This window comes from Carassius carassius, chromosome 17 (assembly GCF_963082965.1).
Source record: "Carassius carassius chromosome 17, fCarCar2.1, whole genome shotgun sequence".
NCBI classification, from domain to species: Eukaryota; Metazoa; Chordata; class Actinopteri; order Cypriniformes; family Cyprinidae; genus Carassius; species Carassius carassius.
The window spans coordinates 30,699,526-30,717,893 of record NC_081771.1 but is presented as its reverse complement, the minus strand read 5'-3'; the positions used below and the strand labels follow the sequence as shown (position 1 = coordinate 30,717,893).

At 38.4% G+C, this 18,368-nt stretch overlaps 1 protein-coding gene across 1 annotated transcript in view; it reads left to right on the top strand.

Moving 5' to 3' along the window:
• Positions 1-8,350, top strand: part of nbeal1 (neurobeachin-like 1) — a 50,385-nt gene extending 42,035 nt beyond the window's left edge. The window contains exons 40-50 of the mRNA XM_059570117.1: positions 170-287; positions 686-783; positions 898-1,014; positions 1,094-1,183; positions 1,631-1,740; positions 1,970-2,142; positions 2,313-2,407; positions 4,880-4,996; positions 5,225-5,386; positions 5,481-5,629; positions 7,994-8,350. Of these exons, the coding sequence (XP_059426100.1) occupies positions 170-287; positions 686-783; positions 898-1,014; positions 1,094-1,183; positions 1,631-1,740; positions 1,970-2,142; positions 2,313-2,407; positions 4,880-4,996; positions 5,225-5,386; positions 5,481-5,629; positions 7,994-8,264 (1,500 nt within the window). The 3' untranslated portion in view covers positions 8,265-8,350. The remainder of the gene's footprint in view (positions 1-169; positions 288-685; positions 784-897; positions 1,015-1,093; positions 1,184-1,630; positions 1,741-1,969; positions 2,143-2,312; positions 2,408-4,879; positions 4,997-5,224; positions 5,387-5,480; positions 5,630-7,993) is intronic.
• The last annotated feature ends 10,018 nt before the right edge of the window (positions 8,351-18,368 follow it).

Here is an 18,368-nt window from a genome sequence, read left to right as displayed (position 1 = left end):
GAAGCAGTGAGAAATGGCTCTGTGAAAGGTGTTAAAAAACTAGAACAACACTTCAATGGATTCCTCTCATAATGATTGATGGCCTCAGGTCTATCCGAAGAGAAATGCAGGTTTGGAAGCATACCGTGTGACCATTTTGTTGATGTAGATGATTTTTGTCTGTGCTCAGGAATCCGAGTATGTGTCGGCCCACCTGCATGAATGGATCGATCTGATCTTTGGCTATAAACAGAGGGGCCCGGCTGCAGTGGAGGCCCTTAATGTCTTCTACTACTGCACATATGAAGGTAGTCTTGATGTGGCTAACATACTTCAGACATTAATTAGGTGTTTTGGTGCATATGTTGTTCTTTTATGAAGACTTCATTTTAATAATTAAACTGTGTTTTCATTGTAAATTGATTAATGAAAATATAAAAATAAAGCCTAACATTTGTATAAATAAAATAATAATGCTACAATGAACTGTTTTAAGCGGTGCATGCATTCGTACACATGCATTCATGCAGTTTCTCAATTCATGCAATTTCTCTCTTTGCTCTCCCATAATGAAAATTTCATCTCAAATCAGTATTTTGTCACCCTGTTGGAGTTTATTTAGACTGCTCATTATAACTTGTGTCCAACTAGTTTTTAATGTAGACATTCAAATACAGCAAAATCAAACTGTCTGTGGTTGTTTCAGGGGCTGTTGATCTGGATGCCATCACAGATGAGAAAGAGAGGAAGGCTCTAGAAGGCATGATCAGTAATTTTGGACAGACACCGTGCCAGTTACTGAAGGTACGGCACTCCAATGCTTCTCCACACACACAAACAGACAGTGTTAGAAGAAGCTTCAGTGGAGATCAAGTATTTGTTGTTTGATAAGATGGTGTGTGTGTTAATGTGTTTTAGGAGCCCCATCCCGTGCGTCTCTCTCTGGAGGAGCTGGAGAAGAGGAGAACCCGTCTGGACTCCTGTCCTCTCAACATATTCGAGCACCTCACTGAGCTCAAATCCTTCTTCATTGAGGTGACTGAATTAGCAGTGCTTCATGTGTTTGTGTAGATTTTGTTCTGTGGACTGATGGAGTTTCATCTCTGTGTTTTAGGGCATCAGTGATAATGTGCCACTGGTTAAAGCTGTTGTCCCTAAGAACCAATCCCATTCTTTTATCTCACAGGGGAGTCCAGATACTCTGGTAAGTCTGGGCTTGATTAGCTAGCTTTAAACACACGTGACATCAGAATATGTCCTATTTATTTTTTATTTTATTATGTACCTGGTCCCTTTTTGTGCACAATCAATCAGTGAGCATTGTGATAAAATGATATAAAATTATATATATATATATATATATAATATATAATAAATAAAATTGGGATACTGTCAGGGTCTTGATTTCTTTATTTATGTCCCTCTGCAAGTTGTAATAAATTATATGAATTAAAAAAAAAAAAAAAAAAAAAATATATATATATATATATATATTTACCAAATAAATAAAATAATTTTGACTCAAATAATGTTATGATCACCCTAACAGAGTTTATTTTTTATGACTTAATAAATAATGCATTACAAATACATATGCCATTCCAGATTGTCTTTAATGCCCTCACAAATAATGTGTTTTTGGGTTATCAAGGTAACTCTGAGCCAGAACTGCTTGATGGGAACTCACGGCTGGCTGCCCTATGACAAAAACATATCCAACTACTTCACCTTCATCAAAGACCCCACCGTGGCTGGTGTAAAGTGAGTCTCTCTGACGGATAACGTCCTCACGTCCTGTTTGTACTGTAGCTGCCCTGCACTTTCTTGAAAATAACCAACACATCAGCTCTCTCTCTCTCTCTCTCTCTCTCTCTCTCTCTCTCTCCCTCTCCCTCTCCATCTCCCTCTCTCTCTCTCTCTCTCTATCTCTCTCCCTCTCTCTTTCTCCCTCTCCCTCTCCATCTCCCTCTCTCTCTCTATCTCTCTCTAGGACTCAGAGGTTTCTAGCAGGGCCGTTCTCTCCAGGGGTTGAAGTCACTGCTCAGCTGTTTGTTGTGTCTCATGACGGGAAGTTGCTCTTCAGTGGAGGCCACTGGGACAACAGTCTGAGAGTGACATCACTCGTCAAGGGCAGAACAGTGGGGCAGCACATCCGACATATGGGTAACGTAAACTGCTTCCCTTGACCTTCATCTGCTGTTTTTCCCCTTCATTCTTTCTCTTGAATATGCACATCCATATTATACTGTATGTTCTAACTATAACCTTAATAATTGTAGGAAAGAAATCTGCTAACTTTGTAAATGTGTGTCTATATTTTTCCGTCCCGGCAGACATCGTAACGTGCCTGGCCACAGATCACTTTGGGATTCACCTGATCTCTGGCTCTAGAGACACCACCTGTATGGTGTGGCAGGTGCTACAGCAGGTATGTTCTGATCTCTTGGAGAAGCCACATGATCAGTCGTCTTCAGATGACTTCCTATAGAAGCTTCATTCCTAAATATGATGTATCTTAATGTCTAAATCAGGTGTTTATTGGGTATATAATGATACACTATGTTCAAATGTGATGTTAAAGATACTGTTAAAAATGTTTTTTTAAAGAACGTCATTTTTTTGAAATGTTTTTGACCAATGTAATGCATTTAATGAAAAAAAAAAACCTTACTGACTCCAAAGTTTCTGTATGTATATTCAATGACTCATTCGTTTGGATTAAGAATAAAATTAAATATTTAAAGATAGAGATTGCATTACTTTGTTCTTTTTTGTTAAAATAGCATAATTAATTTAAAATATGGATGAATTTTAAATAATAATTTGATTGGATGTTTCTTATAACAAGAAATATTTCAGAAGTTTCTTCCTTAATTTAACATTCTTGGGAATTTAGTTTTAATTGGTAATTTTTTTTTTTAAACCTACCTCATCACTTTATAAAGGTGCAATAGGTGATTTGTCTTCAGAAACATTTTTGTTATGCTGGTTAAAAGTCTCTTCACATCCTGATAGCAGTCATTAAAGGCCGTGTTGCAAGGTTAATTTTTTAACAAATTTGTGCAATTTGCTTGTTGGTTATAAACATTTAAACTGTTATCCATTGTATTTTATGTTGTTGGGTATCACAAAACGGAATATAATACGAAAAAGTAGGTACTATCTTACAGCGGTCTCCTTTCCCCCACAATGCATTGCATCACGTCACGTTGGGGAGAGAATTTACCAAAGCCGCCTTGAGAGCATTGAGAGTGACTAGAGAGACGAGTAGTAGACGTGAGTATTCAGATAGCGCAGATTATAGATAAATACATAGATATATATAGATAGATAGACTACATATATAGATAGATAAACAGACAGATAGATAGAGATATCGACCAACAACGACCCAAACGCACTCACTTCCCTACAGCACAAGCTTTTCAGCGCAGTTTCCATGGGACGACACCGCCCACACAAGCACCTGCCAAACACAGCGACACACACGCAGCTATGTTTGCAACAACATTTTCATCGGAGGACGAGATAAACGCTTAGAAACGTCCATATAGCAAGCATGATGCCTTGTATTTCTAGATGACAAAGACAAAGTTTACCAGTTCTACGACACTATGACAAAGGTTACCGGTACCGTCATGATCACTGCCACTAGATATAAAGAAAACGTAGATTTTTTTTTTTACTCGGTGCTACTCAATGACAGTAAAAAATAAATAAATTATATATATATATATGTATGTGTGTGTGTGTGTGTGTGTGTGTGTGTACATATGTGTGTGTGTGTCGTTATTGTGCACTGCTGCTCGTAGACTAGCTCCAGTGCTCATTGCTGCAATGCTAAATGATAGCAACTCACCAGGACACTTCACCAACTCTCCACTAATTCTCCTCGGACCATGCATAGGCTTTGACGGACATCAGTTCTTGGCAATTCCTCATTTGCCCTCTCACGACTGGCTCGATCGAAATTACACGGCTGCGGATCATACATGTTGGCTCTTGCCACCTCTTCGCTGCTTTCCAGGCAGGTTTTTGAGCTCGTAATCACTAACTACTAACGACTTAGAAAGTTTGGCGTAACTTGCCTGGAACGGTACTGAGCGCAAGGAATTGTAACTATTTATTTTATTGCAACGTTGCATTGACCTAAAATCGTTTTTTCAACGTGTACCACTTGCATAAACACTGCATCCGTAGGCAGTATTATCCGTAGGGGCTGTCATCATTGTTTCGCGTGCTGTGTGACCTCGGAACTCGGAGTACATCGATCTAGTACGAGACACGAGTTCACGGGTGGGAAGTCACGGGTTTGATTGCCGTTCCAGTGCACTTTCACAGGTTTAAGGTTGGAAAAACATGGGTTACGGGTTGCCTGGAACGCGGTATCATACTAGACTGAGGCTACCTTTCCTCGACTTCTCCCCAACGTGACGTCATCACCGTGTTGGGTAAAAAAAAACGTTAATACCAAAAACTTAAAAAATAGGTCTTTAAGACCATTTTTGAGACATTTAAAAAATGATATACATATCTTGAGTGATTTATGTACCTATTAATCGAAAGTGGTGGTTAACCTGCAACATGGCCTTTAAGTTAACATAGTTACTAATTGTGCTATAAAGTTTCTCACGGGTTAATGACACATGATGTATCGTAGTAATGTTGTCTCTGATCTGTTCGCGTTCGTGTGTTCAGGGGGCATGGCTTTGGTTGGAGATTTGCAGGGAGGGTGGGACATTAGCTTTCTGTGCTCTTAGGCTAAAGTTAGCATTTTCCAATTTCTCCTACTGCACCTTTAAATAATATAATGAATCAAGTTTTAATTCTCTACTCGTATAAAGAGGATGTTTTTATTTCTAACACAGTGTTGGAGTTTAAACTTGGTCTGTTTTTGTAGGGAGGAGCTCCAGTCGGTCTGTCCCATAAGCCAGTGCAGGTGTTGTACGGACACACAGATGAAGTTGTGAGTGTGTCTATCAGTACAGAGCTGGACATGGCAGTTTCTGGATCACGGGTGAGACTTGCCTCTCTCAAAATCACGCAAAAACACTGTCTACTACTCACACTTGTTCGGTAATTAGCAACTTGACACTGGCATTGTGCCTTAGTTCAAATACAGAAAGGTTAGCCAATCATATTGCAGCTGATTGACATAACACATTTTTAAAGATGGTTGAACTGGGGGAATTCAGGGAGTAAAAGGTGATGCAGAAATGTAAATCGCAGTTTGTGTGTGTCACAGGATGGGACGGTGATCATTCACACTGTTCGCAGGGGTCAGTACATGCGCTCTCTGCGGCCGCCGTGTGAGAGCTCTCTGCCCGTGTCCATCATGCACCTGGCTGTGTCCTGGGAGGGACATCTAGTGGTGCACACCTGTGTCGAGGGCAAAGCCACACTGAAGGTATCAAACACAGTTCAGTTCCCCTTCTCCTTCTCCACACACATTTCTGTGCCTGTGTAAATGGAGCCTCTTTGTGTTTTGTATGCGTGTTCAGGATAAGAACACCTTGCACCTGTACTCTGTGAACGGGAAGCACCTGTGCAGCGCTCCTCTGAAGGAGCAGGTGACAGATATGTGTGTCTCGGGAGAGCATGTGGTCATTGGCAGCGAGCAGGGGTTCCTGTCTGTCAGAGACCTATACAGGTAAACCTGGAAACCATAATCTGCTGCTATTTTCATATTTTAACACGCATTGAAACAATAGTCTCAGCAGCTTAAGTGTCATTATTACAATGTGTGAATGAGTGAAAGGCAACCATGTCATATCTAGATATTGCAGCAGTACCAACTTTTCCCAGCTGCTTTGGTTCCGGAAGTGTTTTATTTTTATTTTTTCATGAATTACTCCTGTTGGGATTTTAAAATTAGTCTTCATTTAAACCAACCAGCTGTGAGGGGAATCAGTTGATCTAATTTAAAAACTACTGATTAAATATCGAAACAATCTGATTTATTTATTGCATAATATATAGTTGTTTAAGTATGATTAGAGCATGATTTACAGTGCTTCAAAGGCGCTAAAGAGTTTTCTTTTGATTACATATAGTCGTGGCCAAAAGTTTTGAGAATTACATAAATACTGGAAATTGGAAAAGTTGCTGCTTAAGTTTTTATAATAGCAATTTGCATATACTCCATAATGTTATGAAGAATGATCAGATGAATTGCATAGTCCTTTCTTTGCCATGAAAATTAACTTAATCCCAAAAAAACCTTTCCACTGCATTTCATTGCTGTCATTAAAGGACCTGCTGAGATCATTTCAGTAATCGTCTTGTTAACTCAGGTGACAATGTTGATGAGCACAAGGCTGGAGATCATTATGTCAGGCTGATTGGGTTAGAATGGCAGACTTGACATGTTAAAAGGAGGGTGATGCTTGAAATCATTGTTCTTCCATTGTTAACCATGGTGACCTGCAAAGAAACGCGTGCAGCCATCATTGCGTTGCATAAAAATGGCTTCACAGGCAAGGATATTGTGGCTACTAAGATTGCACCTAAATCAACAATTTATAGGATCATCAAGAACTTCAAGGAAAGAGGTTCAATTCTTGTAAAGAAGGCTTCAGGGCGTCCAAGAAAGTCCAGCAAGCGCCAGGATGGTCTCCTAAAGAGGATTCAGCTGCGGGATCGGAGTGCAGAGCTTGCTCAGGAATGGCAGCAGGCAGGTGTGAGCGCATCTGCACGCACAGTGAGGCCAAGACTTTTGGAAGATGGCCTGGTGTCAAGAAGGGCAGCAAAGAAGCCCACTTCTCTCCAAAAAAAACATCAGGGACAGATTGATCTTCTGCAGAAAGTATAGTGAATGGACTGCTGAGGACTGGGGCAAAGTCATATTCTCAGATGAAGCCCCTTTCCGATTGTTTGGGGCATCTGGAAAAAGGCTTGTCCGGAGAAGAAAAGGTGAGCGCTACCATCAGTCCTGTGTCATGCCAACAGTAAAGCATCCTGACACCATTCATGTGTGGGGTTGCTTCTCATCCAAGGGAGTGGGCTCACTCACAATTCTGCCCAAAAACACAGCCATGAATAAAGAATGGTACCAAAACACCCTCCAACAGCAACTTCTTCCAACAATCCAACAACAGTTTGGTGAAGAACAATACATTTTCCAGCACGATGGAGCACCGTGCCATAAGGCAAAAGTGATAACTAAGTGGCACGGGGACCAGAATGTGGAAATTTTGGGTCCATGGCCTGGAAACTCCCCAGATCTTAATCCCATTGAGAACTTGTGGTCAATCCTCAAGAGGCGGGTGGACAAACAAAAACCCACTAATTCTGACAAACTCCAAGAAGTGATTATGAAAGAATGGGTTGCTATCAGTCAGGATTTGGCCCAGAAGTTGATTGAGAGCATGCCCAGCCGAATTGCAGAGGTCCTGAAAAAGAAGAATTTTAGATTTATTAGAATATATTTTAAAATGTAATTTATTCCACTGATGCAAAGCAGAATTTTCAGCATAATTCTCCAGTCTTCAGTGTCACATGATCCTTCAGAAATCATTCTAATGTGCAGAGTGTTGATGCAGTTTGCTTGTTGTGTTTCTGAATGGTGAAGATTTCCTTTCAGAATTGGAATCTCACCAGGAATTCCACAGTTATTTAAACAATAAGTTGAAATAATGCAGGCTGATGGCCTTAACAAAAGCACGTACCATTGATTAACAACCTCACAGTTTCCAGAAAGCCTGTCTTTAATAGTTTAAGTTAGCGTTTCATAATAATCATCAATAATTTTACTTCCAGAACCCGCCTATTGCACTTTATTAAAGAATAGTTCAACTCTATTGTATCTAAAACCTCTGTGACTTTCTTTCGTCTGCTGATCACAAACAACGATATTTTGAAGAATGTTTGTAATGGAATAAATAAAAAACTGTGGAATTTATTGGGGACCTGAAACTGTATGGTCATTCTTCAAAATATCTTCTTGGGTGGTTCTGTAAGCATGTCTGTTTCTTGAGCTTGTTTCTAACACCCTCTCTCTCGGTTATCATGGCAGCCTGGCTCTGTGTGTGTCACCGATGGCGATGCGGTTGCCCATCCGCTGTGTGTCTGTGACCAAGGAGCAGTCTCACGTTCTGGTGGGCCTCGATGACGGCAAGCTGATCGTGGTGGGCGTCGGGAAACCCGCCGAGGTAAAAAACTCCTTCAGGAACTACATCACCCAGAGGATGGAGGGCTCGCCTCTCATGAACACACTGCGTGTGCGATCGCCCGCACGCCTGCTGCATCTCAGAGACCAGAACACGTTCAGCCCCGACATCATCTGAGAGGAATTCATATGTCAAGTTCAGATGCGTAAAGTTCACACCTTTACCTGGCTATCTTAGAAATCCAAACCCAAAACCATTACTCTTCCCCTAAAAAAAACACTTATTTATTTATTAATCATTTATTTTTTGAAGACAAGCCCACAGTGGTATTCTCAGATTTAGCTCACTTCTGAGGACACTTTTCATCAGTTATGTCCCCAAGCTATTAATCACTCAATAATGTCAACATAATAAACCGTACACTCATGAACATAGTAATGACATAACAATACATTGAAACTGTCGCCAAGGATTTTTATCTTAAACATGTGTTGAGTAATCAGTGGTGATTGTGTGAAGTGTAAATGTTTTTAAATAAGTTTGCTGTTGGTTTCAGTTTTCTCTCAGCAGTTGGAGTTGTAAGCTAACCAAACCAAACCCTCGTGATACCACTAACACTGCTAGTTATAATACGATATAACGATATTATAATAATGATAGTAATAACAGAATAAAATGAACTCGTAGTGTCACACTCATTCTAGAATAATTGTAAAAGTGAAATCATTCGTTTTTTGATGTTTTAAACCAAAAAAAAAAGAGTTTTCGATGTGACTGAATGCACAGGTATTCATGCCAAACACTGAAGCTATTTTGAAATATTCCAAACAGTGCAAAGCGTTCTCAAGGATCTTTCTTAACTATCACTAGCTTGTATAGAAACATTTGGGTTTTTGCATTTCGATGAACTAACATAGAAAATACAGTTTGAAAAATACTCCATGAGTACGTGAACATGCATCTAGCTACGCAAACTCAATTTTACACATCAGTGTTTTCCAAAATGTGAAGTAACTGATGGTATTGATACTATGTCAATAGTAGTATATTGCGATACATTTACTCATTATTTTTTTCGTTCGCCACATTGCCATAAGGGGTGGAATAATGTAGCTAATTCCTTAAATTATTGCACATTGTTTGATGTGAACTCTATCGCCCCCTTGAGTTTGAGAATAGTTAAGGTGAACATAGTCTCTGCCTCAGACGGAGGAATGGAAAACACTGACTCGGTTTGCCGATTTCAATTTGCCGCACATTTGTGCAACGGGACCACGAGCTTACAATGCATTTTTCCAAGCATCTGTGTTTTAAATGCTTGTGTAGAGTATGTTATATCAGTTCAAACTTAAAGGGTTTTTATACACACAGTCATTACATACAGTGCAATTACACAGCGCTGCATCTTGATTTGCAAAAAAGGCATAATATTATATGATTGGAGTTCAAAAATATCAATAACAACTTTCCATCATGTAGAGCTTTTCCACAAAATAAGAGTGATAATTTTTCAAATTAAGCATTTATCAGCTTTAATGCATTACAAAAATAACGCTCAAAGTTTCTTAAGGTTTTGGATTTAATGACAAAACAAGCATTAAAAATGTTTAATTTAACATTATACTCCATTTAATGTCAAAGAACTTTACAAAATAAGCCTTTTTCACAAAATGTGTGCTTTTCTTTCACTTTTTGGATGTAGTATAACACCCACAGGTTACAATTACCATGGAATCAGGCTTAAAATAATGTCTTCAGAATCATTCATACATGTGAAAATTGGCTGAGAATTAAACCGATAGTCATAACCTGGCTCAAAGGAAGATATTATCATGTCTTTGTGGCATTTTTAAGGGATAATAGAAGATTTCTTCACCTTACAAATGATTGTCAAAATGCAAAGTGACGTGCTTGAGCAAAACCGGCACTATTTTTGGAATCAGCAGCCCAATTAGTAAGAAACTCATCTTAGTATTGGATTTCATCCAGCAATTATGATGCAGGGCGGTGTTATCGTTTTCTTATCTCATCTTCTTTTTTGAGTTACCTCACTTAAAATGCACATTTTGATTTTGCACTTACCTCAAAACAAATCCAACACAGATGATTTCAAATGCACTCATCAATCATCCTTCCCCCCCCCCCACTGTTCACCTCCTCTTTATTTTCATTCTTCAATTCCCTCTCCTCTCCTCTCCTCTCCTCTCCTCTCCTCTCCTCTCCTCTCCTCTCCTCTCCTGTCCATTCCTCAGATGCGTTCTGGTCAGATTACGAGGAAACTCTGGGGCTCCAGTAAGCGTCTCACTCAGATCTCGTCTGGGGAAACAGAGTATCACACCCAAGAGCAGCCCTGACCCCGCCCCCAAACCACAGCCCTCCTGTCTGATTGGCCAACTGCCCTGTCAATCAAACCCAAAATCCATTGTTTCAGATGGGAGGATGGCTCAGTCCTCTTGTTGAAACAATATGAAGGACTTTTTAGCACATGTATGCAAATCTGTGTGTGTGTTGAGCCAAACAAATGCCTGTTCCCTCGTGTTGAAGACGTGTAGTTGAACTGGTGCAGGCACCATCTAACTACATGTGTCTGAATTCTGTGAAAACCCTAATGTTGACCCTCCTGACTCCTCCCACCACATGTGCCACACCCATTTAGTTAATCATCATTAACACACAGTTATCATCAGCATCATTCCAACATGTTTTTGTCATGTCTACATTCACATATGCATCAGGTTTTATGTGTCCAGTATGTGTCCAAGTATTTGTTTCTGTAGTGGCCTTGTCATATTTCATAGGTTGTTTTATTAGTGAACACAGACATTATTTATTTGCACAGTCTTGCTCTGTGGGGTGCAAATGCTGAACGCTGAATGTTGTCATTCATTACTTGAATTGTGATTAGTTATTTCAATGGCACGATTTCATTTTGTCGTGGATGTACATGCAAGCAGTTTTATAACCATTCTAGTTTGATTTATAGATCTGTTGTGTCTGAAACACTACAAATAGAAAGGGGGTGATGTTTCGAAGGGCTTTGTGAGACACGACACTAAGCAATATAGTTTGTCCCTCTGAATCATTCCTCTGGCTAAACCATGCCCTGCAGTCTTCTTAGTACCCAAACGGAGCACTACATAGAGAGAGGAGGTACTGGTAGAACAGCTAGAACCAATGCAGCATAATTGGATAGTCAGGTGAGACGCTGTTTCCCTTCCTCTTTTATATTTCTAAGCCATGCAGTCTTCGTTTACTATGCAGGTAAACTTCCAGGCCTTCTAAAGAATTCACAGTTACCGACTGACATCTGAATTCTGCTCCATCATATGCAGTTTTATTTCTTCGCCGTAGGCTGGATATTTATACGTTTCCTTTACAAGAATGTACCATAGTAATCATAGTTTCCAGCAAAATATACAAACGTGTGTGTGAAAAAAGTTTTTGCATTTCTTAGTACTAAATCACTAGACTAAGGATGTGATAAAACTGATATTTTTGTGGAAACTATAATTACTTGGTTTAGTCTGTGTTTGTTTTAATTCTCTTTTTCTAATGTCTTTGAGTGACAACGTTCACTCGTTTACTAAAGGACGGTTGTTTGGAAACTTATGAAGTGATATGAAGATGTTAGTGAATACCACAATGCAGATGTGTTTATCAGGATGTTTTGTGTGTTGTATGTTCTTCCATATATGTGCTTTACTTTGCTATAATGCTGAAGTTTAGATTTGAAGTTTAGATTTGAGTTATGTTCATTTCCTATCATAAAGTGCTCAATGCATTTGCTGGCTGTTTTGGAAATAAGTTATACCAAGAGATCTAAATGAATGCTTTGATTTTCTTTGCATAGACTGTCCATGTAATGTAAACCCTTGGGGTGGCTCTTTTTATTCACATGTCTGTGTCTTCCTTTAATTAAGTGAATGGAGTGCCTTTTTTTATTCTGTAGTCATGCAAATTAGTACTCTACAGCATGACCTTTCGTGACCCCTGTGGACAGCCAGACAAACTTCAGCAGCGACTCCTCCGTCATATCAGACCTGTGACTTACTGAGCTGCTTTTGATTTAGTCGTCACTAATGTACGTGTGTGTATATCTGTGCTTATTTATGAATCCAGTATGAAATGTACAGCATGATTTTTATTTCTGTTTATGAATTGTATTTTTGTGCACTTTACAGGTACAACAAATTGTAAGATTGTTTTAAATGTCTCCTTGATCTGTACAGAGAAACAGCTTTGTTATACGTGAAGATTTATCATTAAAGCCCTGTTGAAAAGTCATTGACGTGTTTACTTTCAAGTTGTTTGCCAACTAAATAATAAAAAAATATTACTGTTATGTTATGTTATAACATCAAAATTAATCACAGTGAATATTTACACTATCTTGTATCATTTTATTTAGGAGTTAGTGTATGCTTCTGCGTGCATCCTTAGATTTATTTTAATTTAAAAATACAGTATATGACAAATATATATTTAGTGTGAAACAGAACCATGCCTGATACAAATCCATTATATTAAGTATTTATTTGTGTTTTTAAAATAACAGACAATGGTAAAATTAATAAAAAACATTAGAACACTAAAGGTTATATGTCATAAAACAATTACTAGTTATATTATAAAAGAAACTAATAAACGTTAGTATTGCTAATTAGTTTTGTTATTTGTGAATATATTTCGAACCAATGTAATAATCTAATATTAAAACTTAAAAGGGGAGTTATTTTTTTTTTAATAAAACACTTTTTTTCATATAGTATCTGTTTTGTAAAATGTGATGATGCTGCCTTCATATGGGGTTAGAATTGTTGCATTATTCCAAATAAATAGATTATGATCCACAAATAAATGTAACAAGATTCACAAAAATATATCAAATTCACAAATAAATGTAAAGAGTTTAACAAAAAAATATAAAACTCACAAATAAATAAAATCAGATTTGCAAATAAAAATATATATATTTACAAATGTGTTTAATGTCACAAACACAACTCTACCTGGTATTTATTTGTGAACCGCTGTCTGTGCATTTGTAAATCACTGCACGCATTTGTGGATCGGTTCCTGTGCCATTGTGGATTTGAAACACTTCTAGCGTCGACGTGCAGATAAATCCACAAATAAGTGGACTCCACCCACCGTTTACTCAAGCCAATCAAATAACGGCCACATTGAGCTGACCAATCGTAGCACGTTATCGCTTCAACCAATCACGTTTTGGCTTAAATCCAAGTGGTGGGGACGGCCGTCTTGCCTGATCGGCCATGTTATGCGTACTTGTCTGTACTTGTGGACTTGTGAAATGTCATCAGTCGCTGCCCAAGTACTGTTTCCCTTTTCAAAGTTCACATCTAGCCAAGTCCAGTTCAAATCCCCGGATGTGTTCTTGCTCCGCTCCTTTTACCGAGGATGCATGGAGAGGTGACTTGTGCAGACTTGATACGGGCCATAACCCAGAATTCAGTTCGAACCAGGTTAGCATCAATGGCGCAGGAGAAAACTCACAACTGTAAGTTATACATTTCGAAATACTATTGTTGTTTTATCACAAAATGTAACGTAGTTCTAAGAGTTTTGATGCGAGAATGTTGTTTAAACTTCAAAGCTACCGTCGAATTTTAAGGATATAGCAACTATTTGAAAATTTGCTCAGACTATTTCGTTACGAGTTGAAAAGTAACCCTCGGCAAGTCCTCCTAAAAAGTAGCTAGGCCCTGTAACATTTTGTAAAATATGGGGCTGCCTGTGCTGATTCTGTAGTGGATAAACATTTGATATATTGTGCTTTGGGTATATCTAATGGGCAATTGTTTTGCCTGAGGGAAAAGTTTCCTAACTAACGTTTGCCTAACGATAGTTATATCAAATGCAAACCTTATTTTAGAGTGCTCTTGTCATTTTAACCAAATAGTTTGCTTGTCTTTATTTAATTTTTTTTAACAAATTCTTTTATAATTGTATTATTTTTCATCAACTTAAATTAAGCATTATTTTTTATCAAGGGACTGCTGAGGAAACTCGGACCTTAATAGAGTGGCGGGCGGCCAACGAAAGGCTTTTCACCGGGAGGCGCAATTCCTCCAAAAGTGGATGGGAGTGAGTATTCATTTTCAGTGCTTGTATAATTCCCTGTATGTCTGAAGGTTTGGAGCTAGATTTGAACAGTCTTCATCCATAAAAATGAATACGTTATTGAAGTGGAATCATGTAAGTCTTTATGGTTTTGTTTTGCCTATAGGCATTTTGTTTCCACTTCTGGTTTGGTCATAACTGCCAAACAGGCAAAGAAAAAATGGAATAACCTAAAAGATAAATACAAGGTAATCTGCCTGTTTCTCTACTTTCTGTTACTGAAAGAGGCTTACCAAGATGTGTGTAAAAACTTTCCGGTCATATTTGAAACCTAACATAGATGCATTGGCCCTTACATTTTTATTTTGTAAAATGTAGTTTACTCTGTTTACATTGTTTACTCTGAGACTGTAAAAAGAATAGTTCACCCCAAAATGAACATTATGTCATTCACCCACAATTTTAAGTTGTTTCACACCTGTATACACTATTTATTTATTCTTTTTTTTTTTTTTTTTTTTTGCTTTACACAAAGGAAGAATATTTGTAACCTAACAGTTCTGGGGCACCACTGACATGTGTAATTTTTTGGTGCCTCAAACTGTTAGGTTACAAAAATTCTTAAGAATATCTTCCTCTGTGTAGAGCAAAAATAAAAAATGTCTAAAAGTGTGGAACAACGTGAGGTGAGAACATGACAGCATTTTGCTTTATTTCAGGAGCTTAGGGACCCACCCACAGGAAAAGGGGTAGAAGCCGGTAGTGTGACTGCTGCCACCTGGCAGTGGTACACTGCAATGGATGCTGCACTCCAGGGGCAGCACTCAGTAACTATGCCCGTAGTTGTTGCATCAAACCCACTGCCACTACAGGTGGCTCAGTCAGCACACCAGGTTCTACCCCTTCTGTGGAAGCCAGGAGTAGCCAGCAGTCAAGAAAGAGGCGACGGGACAGCCAGGCTCTTCTTGAGTTTCTAAAAGAACAGGCAGAGAGGGAAGAGGAGAGGGAGAGAGAAGCATTGGCGAGAGAAGAGGAGAGAGAGAGGGCAGCAACAGCCAGAGCAGAGACATATCTGTCTCTGTTTGAAAAACTTAATAAATTCTAAATTAATGTTGTATTTAATGATAAATGATTTTATATAGATTATTTGAATAAAAAAATAAATAAAAATGAATGTTTCAATTTCAACCCTGGCAAATCATTGTTATAGCAACAGTGTATTCTTTATATTTACAACAAAAACACAAATAATATAAAATAATGTAATATCCAATGTCTATAGTGGTATACAATTATTTACAATCATGCAGTTAAATCTCAAGAAGAACATACCAACATTAAGAAAACGTATAAATGTATCTATATCCATCTACTTGCACATTTATTCATACCTATCTTTCTAATTAATGTCATAGCTATTTCAACTGTTTATGTTGCTCTTTTAATGAACATGACAACATCTGGAAAGGTTTACTGTCTAGATGTAGTACTGTTCAGTTAGACGCCCAGTTAGTTCCACGGGAGAAGAAAGCTGAGCAGCCAGACGTCCTCGGAGATGGTTCCCTGATAGGTCCCTCTCACCCACTGCTGCATTCTCACCATCCTCGCTGTCTTCTTGTCCTTGGCTTTCCTCCTCCTCCTCCTCCTCCTCCTCCTCCTCCTCCAAGAGATCACCTCCCATCACACAGATGTTGTGGAGGATACAACAGGCACCAATCACCTTTGGGGCGAACAGTGGCCTGATCTCCAGGACCCGCAAGAAAATTGCACGCCAGTGAGTTTTTAACACCCCAAAAGTGCGTTCGATGATGTTCCGTGCTTGTGCATAATGCCTGTTGTATCGGGCTTCAACTTGGCCTGTTAATCAAAAATCGTGTAGAAAATGTGTAGTGTCTTGCAAATTCATGACGGTAACAATTTGGTTTATTGTGTGTGTGTGTCTGTCTGTCTGACATAAAAAAAGTGTTCTTACTTGCGACAGGCTGGCGGTATGGGGTCATGATTGCAATAGGATGCTGCAAGCAAGGGTATCCACCATCTCCCAAAAGATAGTATCCAGCTGGTGAATACAGAGCCTGCTGGTACATTGGTGATCTGCGCAGCACAAGGGCATCCTGTACAGAGCCTGGATTGCCAATATACACATCTATAAATGTGCCTTTAGCATCACAGGTGCCCTGTAGAATGATGGAAGGGAAGATCTTTCTTGTGATGGAAGGGTAGCATCTTTTTTGTGGCATTGCAGGAGGAACAATCCTGATGTGGCACCAGCAGCACAGCGGCTCATGGCCAGCAAGGTGAGCAAGCCACCCCCCACCTCATCCATTTCCTCTGCTTTTGGAAAATGAATAATTTTGTGGAGGATGGTCATCATCTCCTCCACAACATTGTGAACAGTCCTACAAACTGTTGAAAGTGGCATGCTGAAGTTATCTGATGTGACCCTGTAGGATGCTCCACAGGCAAGCCAATAAACCGTAACAAGTACTTCAATTTCACGGCTCCATCCATGGGCTTTTTGACGGGGAAGCATCTGTACCAGCATGTTGATGCTGATCCTGGAGAGCCTGAAAGCTGGCTTTAAATCCTCTCCAGAAAAAAACTTGACCAGGATTGGTACCTGGTCATTGATCTGTGAATACCTGCGAGTGGGACTTTGTTCCTGTTAAAATATATAGATAATATATTAAGAATGTTTTTACTTTTGTTGTATTATGTATTTGTTATATGTATTGCTTTTAAAAAGTTTTTACTATATGTACTGTCGTTGCATTATGTATTATTATATTTTTGGATTTTTAAAATGTTTTTACTTTATTTAATGTATTTATTAATATAAGCTATTTATTCAGTTGTTTTAAGGATTTTGTCTAAAATTTACTAAAATCTGCCACAATTAAATTTCCCTCTAACATTTGCTCTTTTCGTGGAGTATTTCTTTATACTCTATTTCGGTTTCATTCATTTATTAATAAGCTCTAGCACAACATTCATCCCAGACTCTAAAAGTTGTAGCCTATATGATTATTATAGATATTAAATTGTCCTGTTTGTGTTAATGCAGTAATATGATGTGCACCTAGCTATATAAATATGATAAACTATCAACTTATTTGAGCACCACAAAGACAAATAAAAGGTGTGTGAAGTGTAAGCTAGTTAATTTAAATGTTATCAACTGTCAAACCTATTGTACTTGTCAGTTTATTTGGTACACTGAAAAATCTAATGTAGTCTCATTACATCCCTGCAATAGTTCACATAACTTTTTGTGAGATAGTACTTTGTAGTCTGTTGATAGGGTGCCTATATGATACATTATAATACATTTTTATTATGACTTTTCATTTGGATATACCTAACTAAGTCCACATAAGTATATGGGCAGTTTATGAAGAAAGAATAATTAGAAAAACGTACAAAGCTGGAGAGACATGCTAATATGGCACGTCTCTTCGCCATCCTCCGCTGCATCCTGGCTTTTCTTTGAAGGATTTGTCTCCTCCGTTCGGTAGCCTCCTCTTCAGTATCTTGATAAATAGCAATTGCAATGGCAATCCTAAGCTGTTCCATTTTGATTTACACTTATTTACAATTGATTTACACCTTTCAACCGTTTTTCCCGCTTTTTTTATTTAAATTGTAGCTGAGTGGGTTTATTGCTAGATTGTTCTTAATGAAAAGAGGCAGTTGTTTCCACATATTTTATTTATTTTGAACGACGTAAATATAATCACAGTATTAATGTTACCTGAACCACATATTAATATGTTTAATAGTTTTTAAGATAAAAAAGAGACAGTCGTTTAATATTATATTCAATTTCCTTATAAATATAAAGTGAAAATAATCAGAGTAGGTACATATTAGTTTTTTAATACTAATATATTTAATATATTGAAAATAAAAAAGAAGTTAATTCAAGTAAAACATGCATGCTGAGTGAAGCTATCAAGTACGCTGCCGTTCTATTTGTAGAATGACTGGACTCGCGTCCTCCCGTCCTCGAGAGTTCGTTCTTCTGAGTCCAACTTGGCATGTCCAAACTCGGAAGGACGGAAGTCCAGACTCTGCGAACTTGGTATTGAGAAATGCCCTGACTGTCTGTTGTTGGTCTCAAGTTCGGTGTCTATTCCCGCCGTTCCCCCTGGCTGTAAGCCAAAACTTGATTGGTTGAAGCGATAACGTGCTACGATT